The sequence below is a fragment of the Lynx canadensis genome, chromosome A2, assembly GCF_007474595.2.
Source record: "Lynx canadensis isolate LIC74 chromosome A2, mLynCan4.pri.v2, whole genome shotgun sequence".
NCBI classification, from domain to species: Eukaryota; Metazoa; Chordata; class Mammalia; order Carnivora; family Felidae; genus Lynx; species Lynx canadensis.
The window spans coordinates 62,707,505-62,722,473 of NC_044304.2; the positions used below are offsets into that span (position 1 = coordinate 62,707,505).

General features: G+C 52.2%; 1 protein-coding gene across 1 annotated transcript in view; it reads right to left on the bottom strand.

The window, feature by feature from the left end:
- The window catches only part of PKD1L1 (polycystin 1 like 1, transient receptor potential channel interacting), a 117,708-nt gene that overhangs the window by 14,445 nt on the left and 88,294 nt on the right, over positions 1-14,969 (bottom strand). Inside the window, 6 exon segments of the mRNA XM_030307634.1 lie at positions 2,373-2,483; positions 8,097-8,215; positions 9,961-10,113; positions 10,402-10,486; positions 11,448-11,586; positions 14,183-14,318. Coding sequence (XP_030163494.1) covers positions 2,373-2,483; positions 8,097-8,215; positions 9,961-10,113; positions 10,402-10,486; positions 11,448-11,586; positions 14,183-14,318 — 743 coding nt within the window.

A 14,969-nucleotide genomic window follows, 5' to 3' on the forward strand; every position in this document is an offset into this window, starting at 1 on the left:
CCCTGAAAAGCTGTTGAATTTTCAGGATTAGGTACCAGGGGAGGGTAGGGGGAGAGGGTCCCCCTTGAGGCATCCCAGTACAAGCCAGGACACATCAATACCCCTCCCCTGCCTGGTGGCCGGCACATCCAGAGGTAGTGAGATTTTGCGTCGCAGTGGGAGACACAGGTCTACACAAACCAACGGGACCAGCATCTGAGCCACGAATCCAAGCATATCCATTGCTCTACATGTGAGACTTTGCACAAATATTATCTCAGCTGTGATGTTTCTGATTTGGGGACCGAGAGGAACTTCTCGTATGAGAAGTATGTCAAGTAATACTGACTTACAAAATAGGAGATCAAAAATAAACGATCCAAGCCAGAAATACCTCCGGTTTTCATCTCCTTTTCCAGAGAGAACCACCCAAATGGTCACTTTGCTTTGCACACAGCGCCTCCTGCTGGCACAACATGTGCTTGTGTGCAAGCGGGCGGAAAGCTGAGAAGTTGGTCATTAATGGAACTAACCGCGGTTGCTGCAAAGGAGGGGGGGGCAGTTGCACTGCTAGAACATTCTCTGGTGAGCAGCTGTGTTCCTGTGTTCAGTACAGAGTCGAGACTCATGAACGTGGACGTCCTGCTCCCAATACTAGTGGGCCCTAAACCTGCATTTGCTAGCCATCATCTGGGTGGGCGTCAATCACCACCTCTCTCATAGAAGACCAAAGCAAATATGTCCTTAAGTAATAGGTAAATTAAATGGATTTGCCAGCCACCCACATATGTCCCCCTGACATCAACAAAAATAAAGTCCATCAAGTTGAATTAGTCAAAGGCAAAAAATTCATAGAAAAAAAATCCAGGAATGTGTTTCAAAATATTCTCCAGAGAGTGGCACCTGGGTGGCTCAGTCGGTTAAGCGCCTGACTTTGCTCAGGTCATGATCTCATTGTTCGTGAGTTCGAGCCCCGCATCGGGCTCTGTGCTAGTTATCTCAGAGCCTGGAGCCTACTTTGGATTCTGTGTCTCCCTTTCTCTGCCCCTCACCCACTCATGCTCTGTCTCTTTCTCTCTCAAAAATAAATAAACATTTAAAAATTTATTTTTTAATATTCTCCAGAGAAAGAGAAAGTAGATGTTGGAACATGGTATTTTATTTCCACCTCCTTGACCACAGTAAAGAATCTATATGAGTTTGTGTCATGCACTTCAGAAATCAAAGCCAAACTTCTTTGAAAAGAACTCTCAGACTGAATATTTTTTGGCAGGAGAAAATAAAGTCACTTAATAACAACTTTCAAAAAAAAAAAAAAAAGGAACGGGCACATTAAGTGTCCACATTGATACAGTTCATGTCCCAATTTTGGAACCACCAAAATGTGGAGAAAATTATGGCACAACAAAATGCTGTCCGTGGTTGCCTCTGGATGGTATTTTTTTTGTTTTTTTTATTGAGCATTTTCTGCTTTCTATGTTTCCATTCTTCTGTGTTTACCCACAACGAATATGTACTATTAACAGCAGGAAGAAACAAATGAGCATATGAGAAATGGTAGACAACTCGAGGGTCTTACCACTGCTTGAAACTGCGGCCATTGGTTATGAATCACAGCAGCCTTTGGCTGAAAAATTCAGATGTTCTCCGCAAAAAAACAACAACAACAAAAAAAAATCAAAAAAACCCCGCAAAAACAACCTCAATAACCTGATTTAGCATCTTCGTGCCAGACCTTAAGGCACCTCAAAATATCGTTTTGCTATTAATGAAACTGAGATACTATAAATGTGCCCAAAGTCTGCCAAAAAGAGGCCTCCTGTCAACAGTGGGGACAACAGTGCCCAAGCCAATCTGACAATTTTTTCCAGATTTCACATGCGGGATAAGTGGTGAAACACCCTCTCTGGACCTCAATTTTGTAAAAGGAAAGTGTCCCGAGGGAGAGGATGGATCCCTTTCTTCTCTGACAGATGGCCTGTAATAGCAGACAGACAGACTTTTGTTCAAAATAACAGAGTAGGGGCAGCTGGGTGGCTCAGGGGGTTGAGCGCCCGACTTCAGTTCAGGTCATGACCTTGTGGTTCGTGAGTTCAAGCCCTGTGTCGGGCTCTGTGCTGACAGCTCAGAGCCTGGAGCCTGCTTCAAATTCTGTGTCTCCCTCTCTCTCTGCCCTCCTCCCACTCATATGTGCACACATGCTCTCTCTCTCTTTCAAGAATAAACAAACATTACAAAAAACTCCTACTGAAAAAAAAAAAAGTAACAGAGTAAAGTAACCCTCACCCTGGAACCCCAGGCTCCAGGACCTCCCCGTCGGTGATGCTGTCCATGACAAACCAGTCCTTGGCGCGGTGGCCCTGGGTTCAGAGAAGTCTGAGCAAACATCCTACCTTGTAAACTCATTCCGGATAGCTTGATTGAGGGAATATTCATCCTGGGAGACTTTCCCACACAGTACAAACCAATGCAGGAGCAGCATGAGGGTGTACATGCAAACGTCTCTGTAAGAAACACAGTTTAAAATTGGCGTCCACACAGACCCTGTGTGCACAGACCCAGCAAAATATTTTTCGTGGAATGGACCTTTGAAACCCCTGGGTGAATTTTTGTATAAGTTGAAGTATGTACTGAGGTTCTTTTTTTTTTTTTTTTTTTTTTTTTTTTTACCACACATTGAAATCCAATTTTCCTAGCACCATTTTTTTTTTTTTTAAGTAGGCTTCATGCCCAGCATGGAACCCAGCATGGAGCTTGAACTCACCACTCTGGGATCAAGATGTGAGCTGAGATCAAAAGTCGGACACTTAACTGACTGGGAGGCCACCCAGGCACCCCTCCTGGTACCATGTTTAAAAAATTTTTTTACATTTATTTATTGTTGAGAGACAGAGACAGTGTGTGAGCTGGGAAGGGGCAGAGAGAGAGAGGGAGACACAGAATCGGAAGCAAGCTCCAGGCCCCGAGCTGTCAGCACAGAGCCTGCTTGGGATTCTCTCTCCCTGTCTCTCTCTCTCTGTTTCAAAATAAATAAGTAAACTTTTTTTTAATGTTCATTTTATTTTTGAGAGAGAGAAACAGAACATGAGCAGGGAGGGGCAGAGAGAGGGAGACACAGAATCCGAAGCAGGCTCCAGGCTCTGAGCCGTCAGCACAGAGCCCGACGCGGGGCTCGAACCCACAAACTGTGAGATCATGACCTGAGCCAAAGTCGGTCCCTCAACCAACTGTGCCACCCAGGCGCCCCTACTGGTACCATTTTTAAAAAGGCTACCCTTTCTCCAATGAGACAGGCCTTCGTGTCCCATCAAAAAAATCAACTGAATGTATTTGTGTTGGTCTGTCCATCTGTCCCCGATCTTTGGGTCTATCACCAATCCCATGGTGTCTTGGTTGCCGAGGCTTTATGGTAAGTCCTAAAGTCAGCCCTCTGGCTTTGTTTGTTCTTTTCCAGAATTGTTCTGGTACCCTAATTCTTGTGCTTTCTATTGAAGTTTCAGAATCAGCGTGTCAAGATCTATGAAAAAGCTTGCGGGACGCTGGTTGGGAGTACACTGAGTTCCTATGGATCACTTGGGAAGAACTCACACCTTCACACAAGGATCCCAGCCAACGGACAGGTCTCTCCGTGTCTTTATATCTTCTTGGATGTCTTTCATTAGTGTTCTGTGGTTTTCAGCATACAAATTCTGCACGTGTGTTCTTGGATTTGAATCCAAGAGCTTCACTTCTGTTGTACTACTGTATATGCTATTCCTTTGTGCATTTTAAATTCCAGCTGTTCCCTGCTGGTGTTTGGGAACAGAACCGACTGCAGGGTGATGTTTCTCCTGCAGCTTTTCTCAATTCACGTAGGGGTTCTAGGAGCCTTTTTCACGGAATATTTGAGAGTTTTCTGTACGGACTAGTCCCGTCCTCTTGCAAGAGGCTGTGTTATTTCTTCTTTTCAAACTGGTAAACTGTGTATTTCCTCTTCTGCCTATGGCATGGGCTAGGCCTTATAACAGGAGGTTTAATCAGGGAGAGACGAGGGGACATCCTTGCCTTGTTTCTGATTCCTAAAAGCATGCCCTGGGGCACCTGGGAGGCTCAGCAGGTTAAGCATCCGACTCTTGATCTCAGCTCAGGTCATGGTCTTGCAGTTTGTGAGTTCGAGACCCATGTCGGGCTCTGTGCTGACAGCATGGAGCCTGCTTGGGATTCTGTCTCTCTCTCTCTCTGTCCCTCCCCTGCTTGCTCTCTATCTCTCTCTCAAATAAAAATAAACTTAAAAAAATTAATAAAAATTAAACCAAATTTAAAAATAAAAGCACACACTGTCTCACCACTAAGTGTGAGGTGTAGGGTTTTCATGGATCCCCTTTATTGTTTTACGGAAGTTCTTTTCTATTCCTAGTTTGCACAGATGTTTTCTCCCCATGAATGAATGTCTAATTTGGTCAAATGGTTTCTTCTGCATCTATCGAGATGATCAGATAGTTTTTCTTCCTTGCTCTGTGGATACAGTGGATTCCATTCACGGTTTCCTGCTTCGGCCTCTCTTACCCCCTCAGGCAGCACCCCTACTTGGGTGGAGGGAACTGGCGCTGTCGCTGCTCCCCTCTCTCTCTGTCCTGCTTCCCGGGGATCCCAGCACGTGCTCTCTTGTCAGCTGCAAGTTAGCACAAAAACGTGACCAGACTAGGACCAGGCCCTTTGGGGTAGGTTCCCTCCTGGGTGATGTGTTTCCCACCAGGAGGTGCTTCCCACCTGGTTCTTTCTTCTCTTCTTCATGGTGGCCTTTGTGGATGATTGATGCTTAGACTCGTTCGTTCATTAAAGGCTGAAAAATGGTCCAATCCTATCATTTTGTTTTCATCTGTTAGCTGGAATACCTCTGTAAAGAGAAATATTCCTTCCCTGTTATGTGATTTCCCAGGGGCAGTTTGGGAAGACGGGACCAATACTTTGTTACCGGCTTTTTGAAAGTTGGTTCCCACATATCTGCCGGCGCCAATCAATTACATTTCTGGTGTCACGGCAAATCTATGGATATTTGATGAGCTTTAATTCATTGTTACCACGATCTCTATCGTGATCTCTGATTTCATGTCTAATTACCCATCTCTGACCCACTCAAGCCTCTTCAAACTGGCTTCCGAGTCTAGTTATTGTTTCCTTGCTTACCAAATGTTCCAGGCTTATCTTACACATTTTCTATCACAGACTTGAAATCATGAAATCCAACGATACCTGTTTCTTCTGGGTGCAAAACGGTATTTGTACACCAGGATCTAGGCTACAGTTGCTCATTGCCCCTGGGTTTTTTCTAGGCCTTTTCTTGGTAGACAGATGTAGAAAAAATTTTTTTCCTTATTAAAAAAAAAATATTATTTCATACTTATACTTTTTCTTAAAGCATTTTTTTGAAAAATTTTTCAATGTTTATTTAGTCTTGAGAGACAGACAGAGAGAGAGAGACAGGGCTTGAGTAGGGAAGGGGCAGAGAGAGAGACACACACAGAATCCGAAGCAGGCTTCAGGCTCTGAGCTGTCAGCACAGAGCCCAACGCAGGGCTCGAACTCACAAACCGTGAGATCATGACCTGGGCGAAGTCGGACAGTCAACTGACTAAGCCACCCAGGCGCCCCTTTGTAAAGCATTTTTAATGTTTATTTATTTTTGAGAGAGAGAGAGAGAGAGAGAGAGCGAGCGAGTGAGCATGAGTGGGGAAGGCGCAGAGAGAGGGAGACACAGAATCCAAAGCAGATTCCAGGCTCTGAGCTGTCAGCACAGAGCCCAACGCTGGGCTTGAACCCAAGAACAGTGAGATCATGACTGAAGTTGAAGTCAGACGCTTAACCCACTGAGCCGCCCAGGCACCCCAACATATTTACAGTCACTTTTAGTTCAAAGTCAGGACTATAACGTTTTAATTTTTTCAGACTCAAATCTGCACCTCCTTTCTCCCACATTGAGAATTAGGAAGTCACAGAATCCCTCATTTGCCACATCCCACACGAACCAGCGCTCAGAATGAAGACAAGAACGCTGTGCTAATGACAAATACCGTTGTGGAACCCGCTGGATGACTTTCTCTCTAGTTTCTCTGTCGTTAGGGAGCAGGCTTGTAAGGTCAAATGTTTTCATCTTGAGGCAAATTTTTGAAAATCCTATTCCTTTTCTGTCCCCTAAGTAGCAATTTCCTAAAGTGGTAGGAAATCCCTCGTTCTACTGAGGACAAGCGGATGCACAGAAACTCGATTCCTAGCGGTTGGCCGAGTGGCGGGTAGCCCACTCGTACATTCTTTCCCACCTGCTTCTCTCCTGTAATGGAGAGGTGTCCCCCGTCTGTGCGGACAGTCCTCGTGCTCCAGGCGCCCTGGCCTCCCGCAAGACAGCGGGGTTATTTTTAGGCTCTTTCTGTGGCAGAAGGTCCCGCACGGCCTGTCTCGTGCCTGGGTCGTCTCGAGGTTTTGCTGACGCGCTTCCCGGAGCGGGGCCGCTGGGTCGAGGCAAACGCATCTGTGACGGTGCGGGGCTTCCCAGGTCCCCACGGGGGCGGTTCCATTCCACACTCACACGGGCGCTATGTGACAGCATCTCTTCCCCGTCAGCTCACCCCCAAACCACTGCAGATTTCTGCACTTTTAGTCTGCAATTCACTCGCTTACGAGCCCAAGTGCTATCCTCATCTGTTGGCTCCCTGAGCCCAGTTTTGTTCTAAAGAGTTGTTGGTCTTTTTTCCATTTTTTTAAACCTCTTCGTATGTTAAGATACTCCTCTTAGTTTGTCACTGTCTTTTTACTTTACGTATGACATCTTATGTCACACCAGGTATCTCTTCTTTGAGTCTGACGTCCCCAGATTTGTTTCCTCTTCTATTTCTGGATTTTAGGTCACAGGGACGTTTTCCTCACCCACAGGTCACAGAGAAATTGACACACTTTCTTCTGGGACTTGCATGGTTCTGCTTTCACATTTAAATCTTCATCCACTTGGAATTTGCACGTCTTATGAAAAAAGTATCCAGTTATTTATTTGTTTTTATGCTTCTCTCATGACTGTTCAATTATTCCTGGTTAAAAGCTCCCTCGTTTTCCTGAAGACCTGAGATGGTGCCTTTGTCATACACTCGCATGGGGTGGGATTTGCATTCGGGTCAATTTCCGGACTTCCTCATCAATTCCGTCGGGCTGTCTCTTATTCGTGTGCCCAGAGCCACCCTCTTCGGGGGCTGCAGTCTTACCGTCACGGCCAGCAGAGTGAGTCCCACGTGCTGGCTCTGCCTTCTGGGGTTTTCCTGGCCGGTTCTCCATGTTCCTTCTTCCACAGTGACTTGATCATGGGCCAGAACGAGTGATGAAGGAGGAGGAAGAGAAAGAAAAGAAAACCAGAAAGGTCTGCTGGCCCTTGATTGAGAGCGCGTTACAGTTGTAAGCTAACGTTAGATGGCACTCTAGAAGACGGGTGTCGTCTTCCCAGTCAAGGAGAAGAGGGCATGTGTTTCTTTTTTCAACGTTTTTTTTTTTTTTTTTAATTAATTTATTTATTTATTTTTGGGACAGAGAGAGACAGAGCATGAACGGGGGAGGGGCAGAGAGAGAGGGAGACACAGAATCGGAAACAGGCTCCAGGCTCTGAGCCATCAGCCCAGAGCCCAACACGGGGCTTGAACTCACGGACCGCGAGATCGTGACCTGGCTGAAGTCGGACGCAGAGGGCATGTGTTTCTAAGTCATCTTCACGTTCCTCCGGCTGCACTCGCTTCTCCTCTACCTGATGCCTGTGTGGGTCTCTTGTGTTTTATTTCCCTGCCCCGCTAAACAGTCCTCTCAAATATGTGAAGGGCCCTGCGTTTTGCATTTTCGTTTTATAGCCTGTTACCTGACTCAATTCCCTTCTGCCTGTTTTCTTGTTCATTTTTGTAGGATTTTCTAGACTGTTAGTCACGGCACATGCAAACGGAAAAGACTCAGCCTCCTGCAAACCTGCTCTCTCTGGACCCACCGTCCCCTTGGTGCCCCTCCCCTGCGGCTGGGTCCCCACCCGCATGCCACAACCCCCGCTCCCAGGCCACCAGCGCCCCCTCTGCAGGGGGGTGGGAGCAGAGCCACCCCGTCGGGCCACCACCCACCTCAGGGCCACCCGCGTCCGGGTCTCTCTCCTCATCCTCTCCCTGGTGACGCTGAGCTGGGCCGCGGACGGTGGACGTGCCCAGCGCAGACGGCGTGCTCGCTGTCGGGCAGCCACCATCTGTGGGGATGACAGCGCTGTGAGCCGGGGACCACGGATAAGGGCAGGAGGTCCCGCAGTCCGGACTGTTCATGTGGCCTGGGGCTGGGGGCAGAGCCACTTTGTGCGGGTCACATACAGTAGGCGGGCGGGCAGCGGGCCGGTGGGGGGGCAGGTCTCTGCCAGCTCTGGGGACAATGTCACTGCACAGGGGGAGCTGTCTGGCACTGACTGATTACGGGCATGGGTTAGGTGCTCAGGACGCCTAAGAAGTCAAAGACCCCTGTCCCGGGAGGTCACGTGAGTGGGGCCCTGGGGCAGGGATGCTCCCACCCCCTGCAGCCGTCGCACCATCCTCAGTCCCAAGGAGGACAGGATGCACCGAGGGACACCTTGGGCATGGGCACTTGGCCGCCAGCCCCGCATCAGGGCCGCACCTGTGACCGGGCTCGAACTGGAGGCCAAAAACACAGAAGGGCCAGCAGACCTGCCGCACAGGGGCGGCGACTGTCCGTGGGACAGAAGGAGAAAGAAAAGAGACCAGGAAGGTGAGAGAAACCAGAGCCGTGTGCTGAGGGCCACCAAGTGCAGCAGGCGTGTGGCCAAGCCTTGCAGCCCAGAGCCTCGTCACCACCCAGGTGGCCTCGGTCTAATTACATCACTGCTCCCAGCTTCACTGTGACTGATCTTACAGCAGGTGCAGTGACGCTCCCGCTGCACGAGGTGGTGGGAGAAACACGCTGAGTATGACCAAGTGGTCAGGGCGGGGCACACGCACGGCACATGCTCTCCATCACCAGGGGGTCAATGGGTTACTCAGGCAATCATGCCATAGGCCAGTTAGCCTCAGGGCTCACTGGTCACCTGCGGAAGGACGGCAGTTGGGAGAGAAAGGTAGGGGTGAGGCCCATCAGTGAGCTGGGGCGTGTCCCTGGTCATTCCACAGGAGGACACGACACCTGCCGGGGACCAGCCCGTACCCTTCCGCATGGGAGACCTTCCTCTGCCTTCGTGTTGTCCACCCCACCTGAGAGAAGGCTGCACACACAAGGGGGGTACTGATGGGAGGAGGGGGAGGAAGCAGCAAGAATTAGATTTGTTGTGAAACGCACATGACTTAGAAGTTCTCCAAAATCATGGCCAAGAATTCTACTTCTTATCTGCTTCAATAGTTTAAAGTAGGCTCATGGGGCGCCTCGGTGGCTCAGCTGGTTGAGCGTCCGACTTCCGCCCAGGTCACGATCTCACGGTTCGTGGGTTTGAGCCCCATGTCGGGCTTTGTGCTGACAGTTCAGAGTCTGGAACCTGCTTCTGATTCTGTGTCTCTGGCTCTCTCTGCCCCTCCCCCACTCACACTCTGTCTCTCTCTTTCGAGAGAGACATGTTTTAATAAACATTAAAAAAAAATAGTTTAAAGTAGGCTCAGGCCATGATCTTGAGGTTCGTGCATTTGAGCCTCATGCGGGGCTCTGTGCTGACAGAGCAGAGCCTGGTTGGGATTCTCTCTCTCTCTCAAAATAAATAAAGTAAAAACTAAAAAAAATAAATACAATAGGCGACTGTTCTTGATGCTCTGATTTCTCCGGGATTGGGGCAGAGGTAAGGAAACAGGTCTTGAGTGCTCATGCATCGCGTACGGGCACGTGAAGCAGCAGAGAAACTACATTACACCCACGGGTCTCCAAAAACGCAGTCGAGTTTGAATCCAAAGAGGAAGTTCAGACCGGCCTGCGGAGGCTGGACCACGGCACCGAGGGCGGCCTCACCTCCTCCATCTGGCTTGCACGGTGGGCCATGGGGGACCTTACACGTCCTTCCAGCTCAGAGCCCAGGTCCTTGGTGGCCTCGCGCAGAGACTTGGTGAAGAAATGTGGGTCGTCTCTCTTTCTCCAGGCAAAGCCCAAGGCCACGAGGCCGACCTGGAAGGAGAAATTAGACAAGGCACCGTCCTCGTCCCCCGTCCCTGTGACCCATGGAGCTGTCCTGGTCACAGGCTCAGGCACACCCTAGTGTCACCTGCCTAGGATTCCCCGCCCACCCACGCCCTGGGAGAGGTTGGTCCAGAGCCTCTGTGTCCCAAGGCTCCGTGTCCTCGAGTGAAAAATGGGGTTGGAGAGATGTCATCACGTGTCACCTGAATGGAGCCCTGGCTCCACGTCCAGGCCCCTGCTGATAGGAAGGGACCCCAGCAGAAGGGCCCCACTCACCAGAAGTGGCTGGGTGACAAAAACACAGCACAGCACGGACAGGGTCAGCAGGTGCAGCCACTGTGCGCATTGTGTCGGGTTAAACCTGTTCCCAGGGAGAGAGCAGCTGTCAGTACCTGCCTATCTGTGCACAGGACACCAGGCCTGAGGGTCTGTGTCGTGATGGTGCGACTGCGGGCAGCAGCAGTGGGCCTGTGGCGGGGAAGAAGCAGCAGCGGTGGGTGCCCTGTTGTTCCGCCCAAAGAAGGGAGTTCTATCTGTCCGGAGGGGATGTCAACCCCGCCATAGAGAAAGGAAAGCCCAGCACAGGGACAGAGATCATGGGCGGGGAGGGGTAATAATAATGACAATAAACTTCGCATCTGCAAAGCACTGAGCCTGGAGGACTTCATTTGCTCCTTCTAAAATCTTACAAACTAGGTACTGTGAATATTCCCATTTCACAGAGGAGCAAACTGAGGCACAGACAGTTTTTTTTTTTTAAGTAACTTGTCCATCATCACCAAGTGAGTCAATATATGCATGAAGAAAGGGAAGAGTCAAGGGCAGAGGGGCAAGTATCTTGGTTTTATGGCTGCTCCTCCTGGGCCCACAGGAGCCATGCTGAATGGCCCACTGAGGAGCAGGGACCCAGATGGAGAGGCCACCGTACGGAGAGAATCAGAATCCCTGAGATACGGGCATCTTCAACAGACAGGGGTTGAGGGTTCCTCGCTGAGCCAGTAGCCTGGCTCAGAGCCCAGCTTCTTGGGAGCTTGGCCGCTGGACCTCTCCTTCCCAAGAAGGGTCTCGAGGCCTCGGGTGACACCTGGGGCTCCATCTGGGTCGGGCTGCTGTCCCAGAGCTGGCCGGCCAGGCCCTGGGGCTCTTGGGGATTTGTGTCCGGATTCTTTGCCCGCAGGGCCGTGGGAGGGAGACCGGAGGACGAAATTAGCAACGGCCACATCTGGGCTCACACTTTGCGTTCCCAGAAATGCAAGGAATCTTTTTATCAATGAGAGACTTTCCCAAAGGCCCGAGGATATTTGAAAACCATGACTGCTCACCTGTACCCCAGAAATGCCGTCCCCAAGCCACAGGCCACAGACACCATCCAGCAAGTGGCCCACGCTGTGAAGCCTGACCAAGGCGGTGGTGCCCTCGGCCACTGGAGCACAGCAAGTCGTCCAGACCCACTGGTGGGGACTAAGGGGGAGCAGGGAAGAGGCACACGTGTTAATAGACCTCACCCCTGCCATCTGAGTGTGCCTGCTAATTCTATGTCAGCGGGACTGGGTCATGGGTGTGCAGACATTTGGTTGAACATTATTCTTGGTGTGTCCACAAGGGAATTTCCAGAGAGATGAACATTTAAATGGCTGCACTGAGGAGCACCTGGGTGGCTCAGTCAGTCAAGTGTCCGACTTTGGCTCAGTTCATGATTTTGCGGTTCGTGGGTTCAAGCCCCACATCAGTCTCTGTGCTGACAGCTCAGGGCCTGGAGCCTCCTTTGGATTCTGTGTCTCCCTCCTCTCTGCCACTCCCCCATTCGTGAGCTATTTCTCTCTCTCTCTCTCTCTCTCTCTCTCAAAAATAAACATTAAAAAATTAAAAACAATAATAAATAAATGGCTCCACTGAGTAAAGCCAGGTGCCCACCCAGTGTGGGTGGACCTCGTCCAATCAGGTGAAGGCCTGAATACAACAAGAGGCCCACCTTCCAGAGTAAGAGAGAGTTCCTTCTGCCTGACGGCCTCTGAGCAGAACATCTGCTTTTTCCTGTCTTTGGATTTGAGCTGAAACATTGGTGCTCCTGGGTCTCCAGCTTGTGGACTGTGGGTCCATGAGAACTGCCAGCTTCCATGAGCGCATGAACTAATTCCTGACAGTAAATCCTTTTATATATACACACACCTCTGCACATATGCACCGTGTTATAGGATTTGCGTTTCCGTGTAGAGCAATGAGGTCTACAGAGCGGCCGGCTGCATGCAGTAACCACCATTTCAGTCTGGGTGAAGTGGGGACACATTTCTCATATGGTCATTATCAGGGCAGAGTGCTCTTTATACTTAGGATTTTCTACCAGAATTATGCCACAGTCTGCTGCTGTATCTGCCTCACAATTTATAGTTTTCACTATGTGTATTGAGGAAGAGGAGGGGAAGGAGGGGAGAATCAGAACAAGAACAGAGAGGAGGGGGTGGAAGGAGCAGGAAGGAGGAGGAGGAGATCAGGGCCAGAGGAGGAGGAGGAGGAGGATGCAGGAGCAGGGGGAGGAGGGGGAGGAGGAGGGGGGAGGACTATGAGAAGAGCAGAGAGGAGGTGGGAAGAGCAGGGGGGAGGAGAGGGAGGGAGGAGGAGAAGGAAGGAGCAGGGGGAAGAAGGAGGTAAAGGGAGGGCCAGGAGAAGAGCAGAGAGGAGGTGGGAAGAGAGGGGGGGAGGTGGGGGAGGGAGGAGGAGGGAGGAGCAGGGGGAGGACTACCTGAGAGGAGGAGGAGGGAGAAGAAGAGGGAGAAGGGGGAGGAGCGGGGGGAGGGATAGGGGGAAAGAGTGGGAGAAGCAGAAGGGAGGAGGGAGGAGGAGGGAGGAGCAGGGGGGAGGGATGGGGAAAGAGTGGGAGGAGCAGGAGGGAGGAGGGGGAGGAGGAGGAGGAGGACCAAGAGAAGAGCAGAAAGGAGGGGGAGGGAGGAGCAGGGGGAGGAGGGGGAGGAGCGGGGAGGAGGGAGGAGAGCAGGGCCAGGCAGAGGAGGAGGGGGGGGGGCACCTGGGAGCAGCACCTCTCGCAGCTCCGGTGCGTAACCTCTCTGGAGCCGAGCACTTCATCAGAGGGTCCCCACCCCCATCTCATGTCTCCAAGAGGAGGCCGCTGGAGCCCCGCTTTCTCGGGTGATTGCTCGATAGGAGGATCCCAACCTGTTCAGAGGCGGAAGGCGGTGCGGCTCTAGGGCCGCCGCCAGCAGTGGAAGCCGAGGAGCACCTGCTGGGGAGGAGGTGCTAGGCAAGGGGGGGACCCTTGGTGCATGTACAACGGGCTGTCCTTCCTTGATGACCTCCTCAAGTCTGGTCTGCCGGGCTGAACCCCCAGGCTCCCGGCCCCGTGTGCGTGACCAGCTGTCGGCCGCAGGTGGCCGTCCTGGGGTGAATGTGACCTCCAATTCCCGCGGGGCGGGCACCTGCACTGCACGCCGCTGGCCCCGGGCCTCAACCGGTCACAGAACCCAGGTGCTCGACACCCCATCCCCCACGTGTGGGGTGCTGTGCCCACCACCGGCACCAGCCCTACCAACACCGTCCGCATGGCAGCATCCGCGGCCGGCACCTGCAGCCGGGACTCGAGGCCCTGGGTGGCCTGAAGCCAGGAAACACCACTCACACGGCCCACCACCCCGACCCCTGCAGCCACGTGCACCTGCCGGCCCAGGTCCCCGGCGGCCCCTCAGATGGCCCTGACTGGCTGCTTGGCTGCCCCCACCGGGACCCCGTCCCTGCCGGCTCAGCGCTCAGCTCCTGCCTGGTCTGGAGCTGCAGCTACCCACTGCTGTGCAGCAGAAATAGTTGAAAGCGTCAAATCTCAGAACACTCAAAAAAAAAAGTTAAGTCTACTCCTGACTTTTTAAAAGGCGTGACCAGACCCACATAAGTAAACACTGGAAACGGCCAGGACTTTGGAACAAAACTGATGGCTGTTTCGATGGGCCTGGTTCACGTGTGACCAGAGCGTCCAGGGTCATTGGGCCCGACTCCCCAGGGGCCCAGGACAGGAGGGGGCCTGGCGTCGCACACCCAGCCCCGACGTCACCTTGTGCCCCCTCCTCCCCCTCGGTCCGCTGGTGGGGGTCAGCTCCGCAGGCCTCCAGCTCCGGGGTCGGACCGCCTGCATCGCCACCGCCTGCCGCCCTTCTGCGGGCCCCGGCGCACCCAGGGAGAGTGTTACGCTGCAAAATACAAAGTCAGGACGAGGTTAACATCTCAGTGCATTCCGTCCTCTGGGGCCATACTGTGTCCTCTGAGCCACGGCTTGTGAGTGCTCCCAGGGGGTGGGCCCGGACCTCCTCAAGCCTCAGGCTGGGCAGGGGTCTGGGGAGGAGGCATGTGGCCCTGGGACTAGATCTTCTGCCTCTACAGAGAGCTGTGGGGTGTCACCTGCCCTCCAGGGGGCTGACCTGGACCTGCCAGAGCAGTGGGGCTTTGAGGCTCCACAGCGGGAGGGCAGAGAGGCCTGTGGGGGTGGGGATCGGGCATCTCCAAGCAGGGGAGCAGAGGGGAGAGCGTCCTGGACTCAGGCCTGGGGACAGAGTCTCGGCAAGGAGGCAGAGATTCAAGAGCGTAAGGAGCCTCCTGTGCCCCAAACGCTGGCCCAGACAAGAGTCACATGCCTGCAGCACAGTCACACTGGTCCCCAAAGAAGAGCCATGATGTGGATGAGCTACTTCGAAGCTGCCTTTCAGCCTGCCCTGGGTCACAGGCCGTGTCTGCTTGTCTGGACTTGTCCCGTGTCCCCTCTCGGGGCCCAGGAGCTAACAAGGGCCTCTGCTTCAAGCGACTTGTCCCCCGGACACACCCCAGGCCCAGCTTCCAAACATCAC